The following is a 20,666-nucleotide window of genomic DNA, read 5'->3' as shown; positions in this document are numbered from 1 at the left end:
AGTAGATGAAATGTGATCAGCAGTTCCTCTACCAGCTTATTTTACCATGTTCTAGACAATGCAGGGCATTGCAGTTTAAAAATATTTTGCTAACTTGACGAGTAAAACTAACATACTGCTGTTTTAAATTTTATTTATTCATGTAGTCATGGGATTGAACCCTTTTCATTTTTGTAGATCACTTGTGTTCTTTCTATTATTCATTGATCATCTGTAGCCATTTTTCTGTTTTCCATTTTATTTTTCTTAACATGTACTTTATCCCACCCTTCTGCCTACTTTCCAGGTATTTTTCCATACACTATTCTGAATTTCTTACTTAGATTTTTAATATATATTTTAGGTGGCTCTCTTTTATATTTAAGTATTGTTTTAAAAACTTGTGTTAAATTAAGTAACCATTTGATTTAAAATGGTTTAATGGTGAAGAATATTTGAAATAGTTTAAGTTCTTTTATGCTTCCTGCTGCCCTTTTTATACTGTGATTTTACTTATTTTGATTGCTCTTATGGTCAGCTCAAGATTGTTTCTAACAAGTTTCATGAAGCCTAATGGAGCAGGGAATGGTGTTGGCATGTTCTCTTGACTCCCTGCACTGAGAGCGACTTCCTATACTTTCTATGTTCATGTGTCCTTGAGTGGTTCTAGGATAGCTGGGCACAACGCTCTCACTTACGACTGTAGATATTGTTCCCAGGGCCTCTGGTATTTTGCAGTAGGGAGTGGTCTGAGGCTGTCTTCCATTTGTTTCCATTTTGGTGAAGCTCTGTTTCTCCTAGGACATTTTCAGTATTTGCTATTTAATTTTTTAGCAGAATATGTTTATGTATTTGTTCAACCATTTTGTAGAGCACAGTTATGCCCTTTCACAACTTTAGAAAATTCTCTATTATTTCCTTGATGGTTCTTATATCTTTGTATTGTTCTTTCCTTTCTTCCTTCTTTCCTTCTTCCTTTTCTTTTTTTTGTACCAGAGATTGAGCCCAGGGGCACTTAACCACTGAGTGACTTGTACATTCCATATCCCTCATCCCCATCCTTTTAAAAGATTTTTATTTTGAGACAGGGTCTCGCTAGGTTGCTTAAATTTCTGAGCCTGGCTTTGAACTTGCAATCCTCCTGCCTCAGCCTCCCATCACAGGTGTGCGCTACTGTGCCTGGCTGTATTCTGCTTTCTTTTGAAGATTCCTCTTATATGTATTTTGGCCTCTGGAATTTTCTGTCATGTCTTATTCCTGTGACCAATTTTTGATTTTCCTTATAAGTTCTCAGGTCATTTCTTCAGTTCACACATGCAGTAGAGTAATTTGACTTTTCGGCAGCATGCCTTCTGCCATTTACCTTATCTATCATTGTTTTAAATGAAACGATTCCATTCAAAGAAACCAACTCATGTATTTCTCATGCTCTTCCATTTCATGTCTGTTTTGTGTCCTTTTTAAAAAAAAATGCAATGTACTTTTGAGTTAAGCATCTTTTTAAAAAACTGAGAATTTGAAAACCATGTTTCCTATCAGTTTGAGTGAGCCTGTTTCTGAAGAGACAGTTTCAGTCCAAGTGGTTCCATCCCTTTGAACTGCAGTGTTTTTGTCTAAGTCTGGTGAGTTCTTGTCTGTTTATCCTCATACAAAGATGACTAGTACTGGCTTATAGGCAAATAGTTGAGATTGGTTCTAGGAGAGATTAGTATGGATTCCTGACAAAATCCTTCCCTTGAAGGAGGAAGGAAGAAAATGTATTCTTACACAGCCAGATGAGAGATTTGATAAATTGGACTGTGCTTAATAACTTGTCTGTGTCTTTATTTGGTGTGGATGCTTGCAGTATGAGCGAACCAGGATGGGCTTTGGGCCACCCCAGCGTAACTGCTGGCTCCAGTTCCTTGCCTCAGCCACGCCTGGTCTCTTAGAGTGATGGCTTGTAACCGCAGCATCCTGGAGTCTGTGAGCACCATGGGGTGTGGGCACACAAAGCTGCCCTATTGGAGGGCAGGGGGAGCCCTCTTTCTATCCTCTTTCTAGCACAGTTCTCTGCCCTCCTGGCACATTGAACACCTTTCCCTGATATTTTGTGCTGCTAGAGGCTTTGATCTCTTTTTATCTTCCATTGTATGTGTTTTGGGGGCTCTGGGAATAGGGCAGTTAGCAGCTTGTGTCTAGACTGACATTTTGCCAGGGGCTACCCCTCCTGCTTTCTTTGGCTATTAAATTCTGAAAATGATCTCACTCATGGATGTCCCCACGTCTAGGAAAAATAGGTCATAAATATTAAGATTGAGAGATGAGAATGGACAGGTGAGTAAGAATGAAAAGCTTCAGTGGTCGTGTGAAGCTGGGAAGATTGGATTTCACTATTGGACTTATTTACCTCAAGAGTGCCTTTAGCAAAGCTCCTGATTGTTACTTTAAGAAATTTGGATGAAGGAGCCCTGGGACAAATCAGCATGGGGGCCAGTTTAGGGTGACCACCTCTTCTATTTGTCTGCAGGGGAGGAGACCTCAGGCGATGCGGTTTTCCGTGTTAAAACGAGAAAAGTCTCAGGCATCAACTGCAGTGTAAATTATGCTTTTGCCTGTGTGTTTTTTTCTATATGAGATGAGATTTCATGCTACAGTGAATGTCCAGAGTGCTCTTTACCCACTGCCGGGGCATGCAGCCTTTAGCCACCAAAGAATGACAGCCCCTATTTTATGGATGTTTTCTTGAGTAATCTGCAAACTCTGATTCCAGTTGTAGATCAAGTCAGGAAGTTTTTAGCTATATTCTGAGATAACTCGGGCAAATGTACATTCTTTAATGTTTGCTTTCTAAAAATTATTAGGAATGGTCTTTGAAAGCGGGGGATGTCTTTTGTATATCCTTTGAGATACATAATCCACGGAGCTTGAGCCACTTTCATCGACTTAGAGTTTTAGATAAATTAGAAGCTCTTAAATGAAAATTACAGGGTTTTCCCTAAAAGTTATAAAGGATTAGAGAGAGTTGGAAACAATTTCAAAAGAGTTGTTTGATTAGAGAGTTGCCAGGATTAGAGAAAGGTGCCAGCCCCCAAGTGTTGCTGCTGAGTGGTGTTTGCCAGTCGGCCTTCGTCGTATTATACTCATTGTCACTCAGTGGAACAAAAGCACTTAACAAATAGGTTCGTTAAGATGATTTTTTTCCCCATAATGATGTCTGTGGATCCTAATATTAATAGCATGGAAGTCATAGGCATTAATTTGGATAGATGAGACTGGCATTTGTGTATTTCCTAGAAATTGTTCAACTCTGGGAACCTGGCCCGGGAAAGTCCCCTTTAAGTCCACTTTTCATGGGGTTTGATTCTGAATCCCCCTTTAGATAAAATAGGATCAATCAGAAATGTTCATAGTTTTCAGAGAGGCCAAAGAGAAGAGAGAGTTATCATTTGACCTTCTTCTTGTGCTCCAAATATATCACTACTATTTTCATCCTTACCTTATATTGCATTTTGTAGTATTTTTTTTTAATTTGTAGTATTTTTTTGTAACTTGTAATTTGTTCACCTTCAAACACATTTTCCTATGAAAATTCCAAGAATTGCTCTTGAACTGGGCATGGTGGTTTATGCCTGTAATCCCAGTGGCTCGGGAGGTTGAGGCAGGAATATTATGAGTTCAAAGCCAGCCTCAGGAATTTAGTGATGCCCTATGCAACTTAGTGAGACCCTGTCTCAAAATAAAATATAAAAAAGGCTGAGGATATGGTTGAATGCCCCTGGGTTCAATCCCTGGTACCAAAAATAAATTTTAAAAGAATTGCTCTTGATAACATTCTTTCTCCTACTTCATTTATTCAGTGTGTTAACATGGCCTCTTATCTTTCCCTAAAACATTCCAAATGTGATTACTGCACATCATCCCTCCATCATTCTAGTGCAAGTCATTATCAACTTCTGCAAGACCTGCTGTAACAATTTCCTAACTGGTTTTCCTGGGTCAACTCTTGTTTGCCTTTAGTCTTCTCTAGTATTAGCTCTCTGTTACTATAATGAAATACCTGAGGGAGGCTAACTTTATAAAGCAGAGAGGTTTGTTTCTGCTTATGGTTCTGGAGGTGCAAGGTGAAGGGGTTGCATCTGGTGATGATCTCCTTTTTGGCAGAGTCCTTAGATGGAGCATGAGACAGGCAGCACGTATGTGTACATGTGTGTCTGGTCTCTCTCTTTATCTAAAGTTACTAGGATTCAATCATGGGAGTCTACATTAATGACCTGTCTAATCCTAATCACTTTCCTCAATCTCCAGCACCCCCCAAGCAGCCTACTGGGATTAGGTTTCTGCCTCCTAGTACCTTACAATGTAGATTAGATTTCAACACAAGACACCTTGGGGGACACTCACCATATCCACACCGTAGCATCTCTCCTTCTGTAAAGCTGCCAGAGCAGGCTCTTCACAGTGAGGTCACATTATTTCCCTTCTTAACATTTTCTGAGAGCTTCCCAGAGTGTTTAGAATAAAGCCCCAAATCCCTGCTGGACTGACAGGGACCTCCGTAATCTTTCCAAATTCCCCTTGTTCTTCGGTGACTGTGCTTGCTGCCCGGGGTACAGTCACTGGGCCCTTCTTCTTCCTCAGGTACAAGAAGCAGATCTCCCCTTCAGGGCCAGGGCCTTAGCCATTTGCCCCAACTAGAATATTCTCACTTGAGATCTTGGCATTGCTGGCTTCTCATTATTCAGATGTCAGCTTAAATGTCACCAGTGAGTGTTTTGTACAAAGCGGTGATGCTCTGCTTCCAAGTACCCGTACTAATTCTTATTAAGTTGTCCTGCTTCATTTTCTCATAGCATTCTACATTTGGATTTGTTTGTTGTATATCTTCCCCTTCATCATCTTACCTCCATGAGAACAGGTACTTAGTTTTGTTCAATGTGCCTGGAAAATTGCTTGGTGCTTAGTAATTGCTCACCCTATTTTTATTTTTTCCATGTTTTTTATTGGTGCATTGTAAGTATATATAATGGCAGGATTTGATGCTACATATTCCTACTGGCACATGACATAACAATACAATTTTGCCAATATCTTTCCTCACTCCCCTATTTTTAAATTAGCAAGTGAAAAGTATTTATTTTTATTTTTATTTTTATTTTTATTTTTTTACTGTTAGAATACCTTGGAAGAATAACTTTATACACTTAAGTACTTATATGTTATTGGTCTAAAGATGGTCAACTCAAGAGTCTTAAAAATTTTTCCACTTTTTAGTTGATATGTTTTTAAAAATAGTGGTTTTTCTTTTTAATAGTAGTTTAAGGTTTACCACAAAACTGAGCAAAAAGAACAGAGTTCCCTGAACCCCTGCCCCATGCAGTGCAGTCTCCCAGCATCCCACACCAGAGGGAGACACTGATTGCAATTGATGAGGCTACATCAACATGTCTGTCACTCAGTCTATAGTTTATATTATGTTTTACTCTTGATATTGTCAATTCTATGGGTTCCACTCATTCTTCTCTCCCCCATCCCTTGGCAACCCTTGAATCTTTTTTTGTCTCTATAGTTTCGTCTTTTCCAGAATGTTATATGTTTGAAGTAATGTAATGCAGTCTTTTTAGATTGGCTTCTTTAACAGTTTATTTATCTATTGACCTACTGAAGGACATCTTGCTTTCATCTACGTTTAGCAACTGGTAATAAAGCTGCTATAAACATTTGTGCAGGTTTTTGAATGGATATATGTTTTTTGCTCCTTTGGGTTGGTGGATCATATGGTGAGAGTAAGCGTAGTTTTGTAAGAGACTGTGCCAAACTGTCTTCAGGAGTGACTGTGCATTTTGTTTTCTCACTTCCTAGTAATGGGTGAGAGTTCTCGTCCCAGCATTTGGTACTGTCAGTGTTTTGAGACTTTCTGGTATTCTAAGCCATAGGTAGTGGCATCTCATTGTTGTTTTAATTTGCAGTTCCCTAATGATAAATGATGTTGGAAGACTTTTCAGTGCTTATTTTTCATCTGTGTATATCTTCTTTTGATGAGGCGTTTATTTAGGTCTTTTGCCCATTTTTTAATTGTTGTTAGTTTTCTGATTGCTGAGCCCTAAGGGTTCTCAAATATTTTGGATAATAGGCCTTCATTGGACTAGGTCTTGCAAATTCTTTCTCCCAGTCTGTGGGTTGTCTTATTACATTGGCAGTGTCTTTTGCAGAGCAGAAAGTTTTCATTTTAACGAAGTTAAAAAGAAAGTTTTTTTCAAAGATCATGTCTTTGGTCATAATCATCTAGATCATTCATGATCATCCAAATTTTCTCCTGTGTGATCTTTAGGAGTTTTTATATTTTTACATGTAAGTTTATGATGTAGTTTGAGGTGTGTGTGTGTGTGTGTATGTGTGTGTGTGTGAGTGTGGAGGGTGTAGCACTTGTGTCTAGATTCTTTTTGTGTGCATGTATGGATGAAGAAACGGTCTCTCCTGCATAGTATTGCCTTTGCTTCTTTGTCAAAAATCAGTTGATTATATTACAAGGGACCATTTTGAGGCTCCCTGTTCTGTTCCATTGGTCTGTTTGTCTATTCTTTTACCAAAACCACGCTGTCTTAGTTACATAGCTTTACAGCAAGGCTTCAAGTCACGTCATGTTAGTTCTTAAACTTTCTCTTCTTCTTCCTCAATGTTGTGCTAGCTGTTCTGGGCCTTTTGCTTCTCCATGAAAAACTTTGCAGAATCAGTTTGTTAATGTCATCAACTTACTGGGAGTTTGATTGAGATAATAATTGAATTTATAGAACCAGCTGGGAGGAACTGATATCTTGACAATATTGATTTTTTAAATATTAAATATGAAATATCTATACTTGTATTTAGTTCTTCTTTAATTCTTTTATCTTAATTTTACGACTTTCCTCATATAGATCCTATACTTATTTTATTGTGTCATGCAGGGGATTGAACCCAGGGTCTTGTGGTGTGAGGTAAGTGCTCTGCCACTAAGCTAAATCCCTGATACCTTGAACAAATTTTAGATTTAAACCTAAATATGGGGAATGCTAATACAAATGATATTTTGTTTTAAATTTCAGATTTCACTTGTTCATTACTGGTGTATAGGAAAGTGATTTTTTGTTTTTGGGTGGGGGTGCTGGGGATTGAACCCAGGGTCTTGTGCATGCCAGGCAAGTACTCTACCAACTGAGCTATATCCCCAGCCCAGAAAGTGACTTTTAAATAATAACCTTATATCATACAGCCTTGCTATAATTGTTCATTAGTTGCAGGAGATTTTTTGTTGTTGTTGTATTGTTCTCTCTTAGATTTTTCACATACAGAGTCATGTCACCTGTGAACCATGACAGTTTTCTTTCTTTCTTCGTTTTCTATACACCTTTTATTTCCTTGTGTTCTTTTACTGCATTAGCTGAGCTTCCAGTATGATGTTGAAAAGAAGTGGTGAGCTGGCTGCAGATAATCCCAGTAGCTCCAGAGGCTGAGGTAAGAATATTGGAAGTTCGAAGCCAGCCTCAGCAACTTAGTGAGGCCCTAAGCAACTTAGAGAGACCCTGTCACAAAATAAAAGGGCTGGGGATGTAACTCAGTGGTAAGGCCCCTTTGGATTCAATCCCGTCTCCAAAAAAAAAAAAAGAAGAAGAAGAAGAAAAAGTGATGAGAGGGGCCATCTTTCCCTTGCGCCAATTTTGCCTTTAGTTTCTTATTTTATGTATGATGTTATCTGTAGGATTTTTTCTTTTTTTAGGCATTCATTATCATGTTGAGGAAATTCTTCTTTATTCATGGTTTGCTGAGGTTTTTTTTTTTTTTTATCATGAATGGATTCCGCATTTTGTCATATTTTTCTGTATCTACTGGTGTGATGATGTGGTTTTTCTTCTATAGCTTGTGGATTTGATGGACTTGCATTGAATGATTTTCAGATGTTGAACCAGTTTGCATACTTAGGAAAAATCCCTCTTGGTCATAGTTTATAATTCTTTATATTCATTGTTGAAATTAATTCTCTCATATTCTGATGAGGATTTTTCATCTGTGTTCATGAGAGATGTTGGACTTCAGTTTTCTTGTAATGTTGTCTGGTTTTGGTATAAGGATTATGCTGGTCTCAGAGAATGAATTTCAGTATATTCTGTGTTTTTATCTTTGACAGAGATTGTAAATAATTTGTATGCTACCTTTAAATGTTTGGTAGAACTCAACAATGAACATTGCCTAGCTTCTATTTTGCTTTCTGTTTTGGAAGGTTTTAAATTACTGATTCAGTTTTTAATAGAGCTATGACTATATTGTCTATTCTTTTTTTTTAACAGATACTTTTACTTTATTTATTTATTTTTATGTGGTGCTGCTAAGGATAGAACCCAATGCCTCACATATACTAGGCAAACACTCTACCACTAGCTACAGCCCAGCCTCTATATTGTCTGTCCTTATGTGAGATTTAGCAAATTGCGTTTTTTGAGGAATTGGTCCATTTAACCTAGGTTATCAACTTTAGGTGCATAGATGTAGTTGTACTACTTGAGTATTATTATCCTCTTAATGTCTATAGGATCTGTAGTGATGTCATTTCTTTCATTGGCTCATTTTTTTTTTCTTGATCAGGCTAGAAGGTTATTGATTTACTGATCTGGTGAGTGAACCATTTTTTTAGTTCCAATGATTTATCTCTATTGGTTTACTGGTTTTTATTTCAATGGTCTGCCTTAATTTTTATGACTTTTCTCATGCTTACTTCGGATTAATGTGCTCTTCTTTTTCTAGTTTCCCAGATGGAAGCTTAGATTAATGAGTCTAGATCTTGTCCCTTTCTAATATACACATTTGATGCTATAAAATTTTCTCTAAGCATGTATCTAACAAATTTTGATAAGTTGCATTTTTATTTTCATTTAGTTCACAATTGTTTATACTCTTCTTGAGATTTCTTCTTTGATCCATACATTATTTAGAATTGTTCAATATCCACATATTTTAGGATATTTCTTTTTTTATTGAGTTTTACATTAATTCCATTGTGGTCTTAGGTTGGATGTTATATGATTTTCATTGTTTTAGATTTGGCAATGTGTGTTTTGTGGCTCAGAGCATGGTCTATCTTGATGACTGTTTTGTGTGATCTTGATAGAATGTACATTCTGCTGTTGTTGGATGGTATACTAATGTTGTTATGGTTTGGATGTGAAGTGTCCCTCAAAAGCTCACATGTGAGACAATGCAAGAAGGGTTAGAGGAGACATGATTTGGTTATGAGGGGTTTAACCCAATCACTGAGTTAACCACCTGATGGGATTGATGGAGTGGTAACTGAAGGCATGTGGGGTGTGGCTGGAGGTGGTGGGACATTGGGGTCATAGCTTTAGGGTATATATTGTGCCTGGCGAGTGGAGCTCTCTTTCTCTCTCTCCTTCTTGACCATTATGTGAGCTGCTCCCTCTACCACACTCTTCTACCATGTTATTCTGTCTCACCTTGAGCCCCAAAGAATGGAGTTGGCCTCCTATGACTGAGACCTCTGAAATCATGAATTCCCAAACAAACTTTGCTTCCTCTACAATTGTTCCAGTTGGGTCTTTTAATCACAGCAGTAAAAAAGCAGACTAAAATAGATGTCAGTTATATCCGGTTGATTGATAGTGTTGTTGAGTTCAACTGTGTTCTTAATGATTTTCTGCCTGCTGCATTTGACCTTTCTGACAGGAATGTTTAAGTCTTTAACTGTAATCATTGATTTGTCTATTTCTTCTTTCACTGCTGTCAGATTTTGCTTTATATATTTTGACGCTCTATTGTTAGGTGCATACACATTAAAGATAGTTATGTTTTCTGAGAGAATTGACCTCTTTATCATTATGTAATGTCCTTCTTTATCCATTATATTTGTTCTGATGTCTTCTCTCTCTGAAATTAATATAGCCACTTCAGCTTTCTTTTGATTAGTGTTAGATTAGTGTCTGTTTCTCCATCCCTTTACTTTTAATCTATATGTGTTCTTATACTTAAGTTAGGTTGCTTGTAGACAACATATAGTTGGACCTTGCTTTTTGATCCATACTGATAATTTTTAAGAATTCAGAAATAATATTAAAGTTTATTTTAATATTCCAGAGGCAAATCCACATATTTTAAAATAGAAACACACATATAAGCAAAACATACCCTGTATTTAGACTACAATGGTATATGAATCACTTGCCAAGTGGGGGTCCAAGTCCATTTCTTGCCCCTTCTCCACCTCAAGTATTGTTGACTACAGATTAGGAACTATTGTGTTTGTCATTTTACCAGCAAGGAAATAAAGTAAAGGGGGTCCAAGTCCATTTCTTGCCCCTTCTCCACCTCAAGTATTGTTGACTACAGATTAGGAACTATTGTGTTTGTCATTTTACCAGCAAGGAAATAAAGTTCAAGAAGGTCATATGCATTGTTCAAATCATGGAGTTAGAAAGAAGCTAGAACTGGAACCACAATGTTTAATTTTTCTTCTAAAGCCTTTTAGCAGAGTTAGCACCATGCCTAAACCATTTATTACCAGTGCGGTCTTGGGCAGGTAACCTCCCCTTACTAAACCTAATACCTCATTCATGCAAGTGAGTAATGGTATTTCATACAGATGCTTCCCCTGAAAGCACGGGACCTGATCCCGAGCAAGTTCTCTATGCATATTGGCTATAGTTGTGTTTAGACCATTGATGTGTGAAGTGATTATTGACATAGTTGAATTTCTGCTGTATTTGTTACTGTTTTCTATTCATTGTCCTGGTTTTTCATTTTCTTTTTTATATTCTACTTTTTCTGCCAATTGTGGTTTCCTTTTCTTAACATATTAATAATACTTTTTATATGTATTTTTAAAATAGTGCCCTACAGTTTGCAGTATTTGTTTACAACTAATCCAAGAATTCTTTCAAATAATGCTATGCCACATCAAGGTTTGTACAAGTACATTAAAATAACAAAGTATTTCTAATGTCTCTCTCTGATCATTTGCATCACTGTTATCATTTATTTCACTTATACATAAACATTCATAGGCATGTATTATGCATATATAATTGAATACATGTTTCTTTTATTGTAAATAATTGTTATCCATTAGACCAATTAATTATAAAAAAGATAATTTTTATTTTACTTTTACATCTTTCTTCTCTAATGCTCTTTCCTTATGTGGACCTCAATTTCTGACCTGTATCATTTTCCTTCTGACAGACTTCTTTTAACATTTCTGGGAAGTAAGTCTACTGGCAACAATCCTCTCAATTTGTATTTGTCTGGGGTCTTTATTTCTTATTCACTTTTGAAGGATAATTTTATAGGATGCATAATTCTAGGTTGCTTTGTTTGTTTGTTTGTTTGTTTTTTTTTTAATAACCACTTAGTATTTCACTTTATGCTGCTTTTTTGGTGGTGGTGGTGGTGGGGTTTGCCTTTGTCCCATTTGAAATGGGGTCTTGCTTTGTTGCCCAGGCTGGTCTCCAACTCCTGGGCCTTCAGCAGTTCTTCTGCGTCAATCTCCTTAGTAGCTGGGGCTACTGGTGTGTGTTGCTGCACCCAGCTCCCTCTCTATTCTTCCTGTGTGTTGTGCGTGGTTTCTAAAGAGAAGTCAGATGTAATTTGTTTCTTTGTGGATAAATTATTTTCCTCTCTGGCTTTGTCAAGATTTTATCTTTGATTTTCTTCAGTTTGAATATGATATGCCTAGGTGTATGGCATTATTATTATTATTATTATGTTACTATTGGTGTTTGCTTGGTGTTTTCTGAACTTCTGGATCTGTGGTTTGGCATCTAATGTTATTTTTTGGAAAGTATTAGTCATTATTGCTTGTTATTTTCTTTAGTTCCTATCTGTATTTTCCTTCTGCTATTCCCACTGTATATACATTCATACATTACACTTTTTTGTAATTGCACCATTGTTCTTGAATATTCTCTTCCTTTTTAAAAAAATTTCCGTCTTTTTTTGATTTTAGTTTTGGAAGTTTCCATTAACATATCCTCAAGCTCAGAGATCTTTCCTCTGCCATGTCCTATTTGCTAATGAGCCCATCAAAGGCATTCTTCATTTCTGTTACAGTGTTTTTGATCTCTAGAATTTCTTTTTGATTCTTGGATTTCCATCCCCTTGCTTACATTATCCATCTGTTCTTGCATGTTGTCTACTTTGTCCTTTAGGTCCCTTAGCATATTAATCATGGTTTTAAAAATTCATGTTCTGATAATTCTAACATTCCTGTCATAGCTGACTCTGGTTCTTAATTTTGCCCAATTTATTCAAGCTGTGCTTTTTGCCTTTTAGAATGCTGGAGATATAGCCCCTTTTAGGGGCTGGAGATATAGCTCAGTTGGTAGAATGCTCGCCTTGCATGCACAAGGCCCTCGGTTCAATCCCCAGCACCATAAAAAAAAAAAAGAATGCCTTATACATTTTTCTTTATGGGCAGACATGATATACTGGATAAAATGGAATTATTGTAAGTAGGCCTTTAGTAACATCATGGTGTGGTATGTGGGGAAGGGAAATGGTATGTGCTGTTATGATTATTTCTCAGTCTTTTAGTGACTCTGAACTGTGAAATTTCACAAGCAATTCTCATTTTTCTTACCGTTCTTGATTGGGACAGGATTCCAAGTGAAGGCTCAAGTTATACATTTTTCTTCCTCCATGTGGAAATCTAATTGGAGCTGAAGGTAGGTATTTCCATTCTCCCACATGGAAAGCTAGAGTTGGCTGGATTAGGCATTTTTCCTCCCTCAGGTCAACTGGGATCTGATAAATCCTAATAAGTTAGGTTCTGGTAAAATAGTTTCTCTTGACTGCAGGCCTTGTGAAGAAGAGCAGAATGTTCTGGTATATTTCAGCATGGTTAATTTCCTCTCCTGGTATGGAAGCAAGAGGAGATCTTTCTCAGATTCACTGTGGGAACTTGGTAGAACTTCTGGAGAAAAAACTCACAAATACGTGGGGGCCTTCTATCTCGGGGTCCCCTAGATTTTTTAACACTTAGTTTGTCCTCATTGAATCTCAGCAATTCAGTGATTATAGTTTAGGTTTCCCTACTCTGGTACTGGTTCCCGCAGATATTTCTGCTTGTTGGTTTTTACTCTGTGAAGTTGTGACTTTCTATTTCCAGACTCTCTGTCTCTTGCCATATTTTGGGGCAGCCGTTTGCCTTATGATCTCACTTCTCTAATGGATCTTAGAAGAGCTTTGATTTTTGAGTTGGTTTTCTTACTTGTCAGGCTGGAGTGATGGCTTTTAATTTCCTTATATGTCAGACTAGAAACCCGGAAGTCCTGGTAATATTTAAATTGTTTTATTGACATTGAATGCAGATGATTCATATGTAGTGATGTCTAATAATTTAAACTATATGATTCTTTTTTTTTCCAATATGATTTGTCTCTAAAAATGTGCAGATTAATGTAACTAAATCAATCATATATAGAAAATACCTAACATGCCCAGAAAGTTCCCCATGCCCCTTTGCAGTCAGTTTCCTACGTGGGCCTTCCACCTGCTCACCTACTGATCTGTGTTCTACTATTATAACATTGTTTTTTTTTTTTTTAAGGACTGTCTTAGAATTATGTTGTAAGTAATCAAAAAGATTTTCTCTTGTTTTATGCTAGAAGTTTTTTGATTTGGCCTCTTACATTTAGGTTTATGATTAATTTTGAGTGACCAGGATAGTAATTCTTGTATAAAATGGTTTATGAGATACTCCTTCTGCTGCTATTTTCTTGAACAATTAGGGTAGATCTGGTATGATTTTTTCTTAACTGCTTGTTAAAATTCAATAGTGAAGTCATCTTGGCCTGAAATTTTCTTTGTGGGAAGGTTTTTAACTGTAGATGCTGTTTGCTTAATAAGATGTAGAACTATTCTTATCAGGCAGTCCTGAGTTATAGCATGGTTTGATTCTTGGCCTTTATCCATGAGATGCCAGTAGCAGCTCTGTTCTCTCTCAGTTGTTATTTTCTTTTTAACTTTATTTAACTTATTTATTTATATGTAGTGCTGAAGATCGAACCCAGGACCTTGCACATGTGAGGCAAGCACTCTACTACTGAGCCACAACCCCAGCCTCTCTCTCAGTTGTTATTACAGAAATATTTCTCTATACATTGCCAAAGTATGCAAGTCTAGATTGACATTTGTTTTCTTTGAGTATTTTTAATGTGTCATCAGATCGTCTCCTCAGTTTTATGACCACAGATGGTAAATCTGTAGTCATCCTAATCTTTGCCCCTCTAGATATAATATGTACCCTTTTCTACCTTTTGTTTAACATTTTCTCTTTATCACTGATCAGAATTTGATTATGATATTACATTAGTTTGGTCTTTTTTAAATTTTGCTTTAAGTTTTCTGAGCTTCTTAATTCTTGTTGTTGTCACCAAATTGGGGATTCTTTTGGATATCATCTCTTCAAAAAATCTTTTTTAGTCATTCTCTCTCCTTTGGGACTCATGTTACATTGTAAATTTATGTTAAAGGCTTAATATTATTCTACCAGTCATTGAAGTTCTTTTAGTTTTTGGTAGTTTCTTCTGTTTTCCTTAATTTTGGATAGTTGGTGTTTTTGTGTGTTCTAGTTCACTGATCTTTTCTCCTGCAGTGTCTAAATTTCTCTTAATCTCATTCAGCAGGAGGTTTGATCTTTAAGACCTTCATTATATGTGTACAAGATGACATATTCATATGTAAAAAAAGATGTTTATATCTTACAAGCTTGTTTATTTTTTCTTCTTTGCTCTTTTTCCCTTTTTTTTAAAAATAATGGCATGAAAAATAACTTATCCTACAATTGATGCCATCTTAGAGTCAGTGAAAATTTCTATTTCTTTTTGTAAGTGGATTGCAGCCCACTAAACTTAAACTTTTACTGGTCAGTAACAGGATGCCAAATATGTTTTGGTAAATAGAGGTTTCAGGTGGGGATAGAGAAATTTGCCTTCCTTCTGTTTTAATATAACCAGCAATGTTTGAGAAGGTTGAGAATGCTGAGAGTGTTTTTTATAAGTTTAAGAAAAATTTTTAAAATTTTATTGGTGCATAATGATTATATGTGATAGTGGGATTCTTTGTAATATACCTGTAACCTGCACTTAACATAATTTCATCAATTTAATGTCCAGAACCTCCTGTTTCTCTCCTCACCCCTCTTGCTTTCTCAGTGGTTGTGAGATATTACTGTTGTATTTGGTTGCTAGCTATTGCACCTTGTATTTGTTGGGCACTGGATTTTGTTGAATCCTTTTAAATGCTGCTGAATTTTCCCAGTGAATAATTGAATTACTTGAATGAGTTGGATCTTTCCAAAGAGTAGGAAACCCTCCTGCAGGTCTCTGCACTCTCTGTTTCCTTCTCTCTCTCTCTCTCTCTCTCTCTCTCTCTCTCTCTCATTCTTCAGCTTCTTCCATTCTAGTATTCTGCCTTAACAAATTTTACTGCTTTGGCCTTCTTAAACTCTGATCTCTGACCTATCAACTGACTTCCAGAACTTTCCTACTCTGGCTTTGAAACTATTTCCAGGCAGTAAGTCAGGGCAATTGTAGGTCTGACCTACTTTGTTTCTTTTCTCCCTGGGATCATGTCTTGCCCTGTTTTCTAGTGTCAGAGACATTTGATTCATATTTTTGCTTTCTTTTTAGTTGTTTAAGGCAGAGGGTAAACATTGTCACTGTTACTCCATAATATGTGGAAATGGAAGTCCTGCAGTTGTCATTTTGCTTTTCCTTCAATTTTAGAGGTAATATGGATAGGTTTTGCTGACATATATGGGGCCTGGTGGCCTTTGCCTCTTAGAAACTAAGTCTTATCTTTCTTGTTATCTTGCTAAGAGGCTTGTGTTGATGACTTAGGAGGTCATATGTTGTTGGGGAACATAGTGTTCGACTGTCTTTTTTTTAGTAGAGGAAGTAATGCCCTAAGCAGAGATGTTACAGATTTTGCCTGATGCATTGCATTAGTTCCTGGAATATGCAACAACTTGGCCACTGATTTTTCTCCCGCTGCTTGTGGTTTTAAGGAGTGTTCTTCAGCTGATTATTTTACCACCTACTCCATTCTTGAGTCATGAACCCATAGGCTTGAATTCTATTCTGAGGACCAAACATGGCAACATGCTGAGTTGGTTAGTTTGTTGCCTGGAAAAATATTAGGCAAAATTGATACTTTGATTAGAGAGAGAAAGAGGCAGATTTCATATGTTCACTTCCAAATATTAGAAAATAATTATTCTGGCTTATTCTAAAGACATGGCTGGAAGTAGATCTGTCATGTGACAGAGAAAGAACCTTTGTCCATAAATAGTAACCTTTGGAGTAGGTGAGCATCTTAAGACCATATGTAAGTAGGGTGACCATTTGTCATGTTTGTGGAGGAGACTCCTGTTTTACACTTATTGTCCTGGAATTGCGAATAGGATCCCTTTCTATTCTTGTGTCCTATTTTAGATGTTATGAATATATATATAATACATGTACATGTATCACACATGTGTGTGTGTATATATATATATATATATATATATATATATATATATATATATCATATGTATATATATATTAAATATGTGTCCTATTTATAAGGAACAGTTTAAAGAATACAGGGTAAGTATTAATTCCTTGCTTACTTTTGTTCTTTAAGTAATGTATTCACAATTTACTCTGTCTTTACTTAAATAGCAGAAAGTGTATACTGACTAGTAAACATGTTTAAAAAGAATTTTTGGTATTTTTCCTGCAGATGATCTCAATGCCACCCACCAACACTGTGTTTTGGCTGGTTCACAGCCTCGGTTTAGTTCCACCCACCGAGTGGCAGAGGTAAGTGTAAATAAAAATGTGATTCACACTTAATTGGATGTGACAGAAGTGGTTGAGTGAGCAATTTATCACAGAGCTTTGGAAGAGTATTTGATAGAAAAATTGTTTCCATCTAACTTGACTTTAGTCTCTGTTTACTTGCCTTTTTAGCTTTGGGATATATTGGATGCAGGCTTCAAGTGTTTTCACAGCATGGGATAAGTATGTTTTGGTTCTTGGGGTTATGTTTCTTGGAGAAGGTAAATGCCATTGGCAGGTGTTCCTAGCTCAAGATTTTCTTAGTTGGTAGTATCTTTCAAGGTCAAGGGAAAGAGATGGGCCAGAGGAAATGGAGTGAATTTATGTGCTTGTGCATGTGATAGCGGTGGCTGGGTTTAAATGGTTGAGTATTTACATTTCCCTTAACTATTTGGGCAAACAAATGTAAATTTAGGAGAAACTAACAGTGGTGCCAAGGAATTTCTGAACTCCCCAGATGTATTCAAAGCCCAGACTTTATTGCTTAATTCTGCCATCCCTTGGCAGTGGCTGCTAGTCAGATGATCAGACTTGTTCAGAATGGAAAGTTAAGTGATGAGGAAAATCCTTAGTAGTTACCCTATCCAGGGAGTGGGGGAATAATCATAAAAGGATTAGAAGTAGACCTCCCACCTAAGCTTGTTACCTCTGCTTGGTCGTATGGCTTGACTTTTCAGGGAACCATGGGACAAGTGTGAAAAAGTGGGACAGAGGCATTGAACGTGTAGGGATGAAGGGCTTTAGGAGATTTTAGTATAGCTAATGGGATCAACCAGGTACAAGATGGATCAGGATGGGATGAGGGTGTTGGGGAAATATTGAGTGGCTACAGTTAGAGTGGATCTAGAGTGGATCCTAAGGTACCCAAGGGAGTGGTAGGTGAGGCTGACTCCTGCAGAAGACCAGATTGTGAAAGGTCTTGGATATCAGATTAGGTGTTTGAGTCTATGTTGGTTGGCAGTTGCAGCCTATTGGTTACTTTTTGTTGATATATTGGCAATAACTTTAGAAGGATACAAATGATGGGGACTTCACTTAAACCTGTCAGGATCCAAACTATGGTAGCGGCAGCAGTAAAAAAGAAAAATTCCCATGAATCATGGAGGAGGCCTAGAGAGAGACTTGGCAACTAACTGACTGAAATGGGTAGAGGGAAGCAAGAATGAACTACTGAAATGACACCCAGGGATTGGGGGGGCGGGTGTCTAAGACATGAGGGGAGAACATTGGTTCAGTTTTGAACAGGCTGAATCAGATCTGCCACGTGGAGATGTCTAGCTGACAAATGGAAATGCGGAAGTACATCTTAGGAGAGAACAAGAAACTCTTCACTTCAACCCTCTGCAGTAAATACACACACGGAAAAGCTCCTTCAAAGAGCCTTTGGCCTCTGGTTTGAAAAGTACCCCTCTCCAGCCAGCCTTGATGCCTTTGTTCAGGTGGACCAATTTCATAATGTCATTAGTTACTTTCAAAATGTCCTGAGACTTAGCGTTTTCAGATTAATCATGGCTGTGTTTGTAGCTTCTAATTTTTAGACCAAATTTTGAGTACTAATTAAATAAAAAGGGACTGTTATAGTGATTCTGTTGAAAGAAGAATATCACTCTAAATCTATGATTTTTATATTCTTTGTGTTTTATTGAAGCTACATGATATTTTACCAATCAGACACATATAATGTGAATTATCTGAATATCTTGCTTTCTGTATTGTATTATCAATCAGAAAACTATGGCCTTTGGGCCAGTGGGCTACTTTTGTAAATAAAGTTTTATTGGAACATAGCCACATTTACTTGTTTACATATTATTCATGGCTGCTTTGGAGCTACAGTGGCAGAGCTAAGTAGCTATAATACACACTTTGTGGCCTACCAGTCTAAATGTTTATTGTTTAGTCTTTTAAGAAAAAGTGTGGCCAAGCACAGTGGTGCTCACCCATAACCCCAGCAGTTTGGGATGCTGAGGCAGGAGGATCACAAATTGAAGGCCAGCCTGGGAAAATTAGTGAGATACCATTCACAACAAAAAATTAAAAAAGACTGGGGATATAGCTCAGTTGTAGAATGCGCATGGGTTTAATTCCTAATACCAAAGGAGGGGGGAAATTGTGTTCACCTCCATTATAGATGATCCTTTGTAAACAGGCATTAAAATTCACCTTAAAATAAAAGTATTTTTTAAAATCAGTGCGTTAGATGACTTTTTATTTCTATCTAAATATTAATATCAAAAGTAAAAAAATATACAAGTGAAATGGGTATCTTCATATTCTGGTAGCTTTTCTGAATGGTTTACTTTTTGTAAACCACATGTGTTAGGCATCATAAGGATATTCATGTCTTGTGCTCACTTCAGTAACATATAAAATTGGAATGATACAGAGAAGATTAGCATGGAACAAAATGAAATATTAATCTCTTTGATCTCATAATAGCATTTTTGGGAAGCAAACATTGGAAATAATTCAATAGAATTATATCTATTGAGAGGTTTATCCAGCATGACCAGTACTAGTGAAAATGGGCAGATCCTTAGTAATTAAATTGTTGAAATTCACCTTAATTGATAACATTGGAAATGGGAATTTTGAATACTTGTGTTAAACAGTGAAAAAACATATACATTGATATGTCTACATTGATTTCAACTGTTTATGGACAAAGAGCCACAATAACAAATAAAAATGGGTTAAGGTAGTAGGATTGCTTTTCTTATTTAAACATTTTTATTTTATTTAAATCATTGTTTCTAATATTAGAAGAAGGAAAAGATTTTTTTCCCAGTATTGAAGTTACACTATTGTTTCCCTCAATAGAAGAGAAGAAAAAAAAAAAATCCATACAATTTTATAACCCTCACTGAGTCTACAAATGTCCTCTCCTTACATATTAACATTATGTCTTTTCTGTGCCAAACAAAATCATTTGCTGTTTTCTGTGTATTCACAATATGTAGAAAACAGATTGTATTTTTCTCCTAAATTAATCTATTATTTATATAGTTCATTAATAATGTATTTAATACAACTATGCATAATAACTGAATCCATAAATCAAATGTTATACAAAGATAGCTATTCATTTGATGTATTCCTCAGAGTTAGTCAACTTTTTTTTAATGGTTTCAAACTGCCTTTTTTCTTCCTATTGTTTTTATTGGCATATAATAGTCATACAAAATAGCAGGTTTCATTGTGGCATATTTATACATGCACATAACATAATTTGATCAGTCCCTAGTACCACTTCTTGTCCTCCCTTCCCAATCCCCTTTCTCTACCCTACTGGTCTCTCTTCTGTTTCCTGAAAGTAGATTGTCTAAAGAAATGGTATTCTGAAATTCATTTTTGTTACTCAGAGAAGAAACCTATTCTGGTTTTTGGTTGTATATGAATAGATTATTTCCTTTGTCTTTTGACCTTTATTCGATTTAATTTTTTTTTATTTGAGTCAGAATGTGCTTGGGATTCAACACAGAACATCTCTTTTTAAACAAATTTTATGCATAATTAATTTTTGAGTAAGTAGGTTCTCAAATGGGTCAAAATTTAAAAATTGCCGAAAGTTATACAATTAAAGACTCTTTTTCTTCAAGTCAACTAGCTCCCCTTCCCCAAAGCAACCATCATCAGATTTTTGTTGTCCTTTTCGTGTTAATATATATGTTATGTATATAACACATATACATACACACAAATGGCAGTCTACCCTATCCAGCATTCTGTGCTTTTAGTTATGTTTCAAAACCTCATGATAATTATTCATTAACATATAATTCTTATTTTGATGTAGGTAAGGTTTTTTTTTTTTTTTTTTTTTTTTTTTTTTTTTTTTTT

At 36.3% G+C, this 20,666-nt stretch overlaps 1 protein-coding gene and 1 non-coding gene across 4 annotated transcripts in view; one reads left to right on the top strand and one right to left on the bottom strand.

Moving 5' to 3' along the window:
- The window catches only part of Fto (FTO alpha-ketoglutarate dependent dioxygenase), a 371,520-nt gene that overhangs the window by 145,134 nt on the left and 205,720 nt on the right, over positions 1 to 20,666 (top strand). For all 3 annotated transcript variants that reach the window (XM_015488487.2, XM_048792184.1, XM_048792185.1), the window contains exon 5: positions 16,729 to 16,808. In XM_015488487.2, the coding sequence (XP_015343973.1) occupies positions 16,729 to 16,808 (80 nt within the window). The remainder of the gene's footprint in view (positions 1 to 16,728; positions 16,809 to 20,666) is intronic.
- On the bottom strand, positions 7,095 to 7,167 carry Trnaa-ggc. Its single transcript has one exon. It is a non-coding gene; the product is annotated as a tRNA-Ala (tRNA).

Source organism: Marmota marmota, unplaced genomic scaffold (assembly GCF_001458135.2).
Source record: "Marmota marmota marmota unplaced genomic scaffold, marMar, whole genome shotgun sequence".
Lineage (NCBI taxonomy): Eukaryota > Metazoa > Chordata > Mammalia > Rodentia > Sciuridae > Marmota > Marmota marmota.
This window is presented reverse-complemented; position numbering and strand designations above follow the sequence as displayed.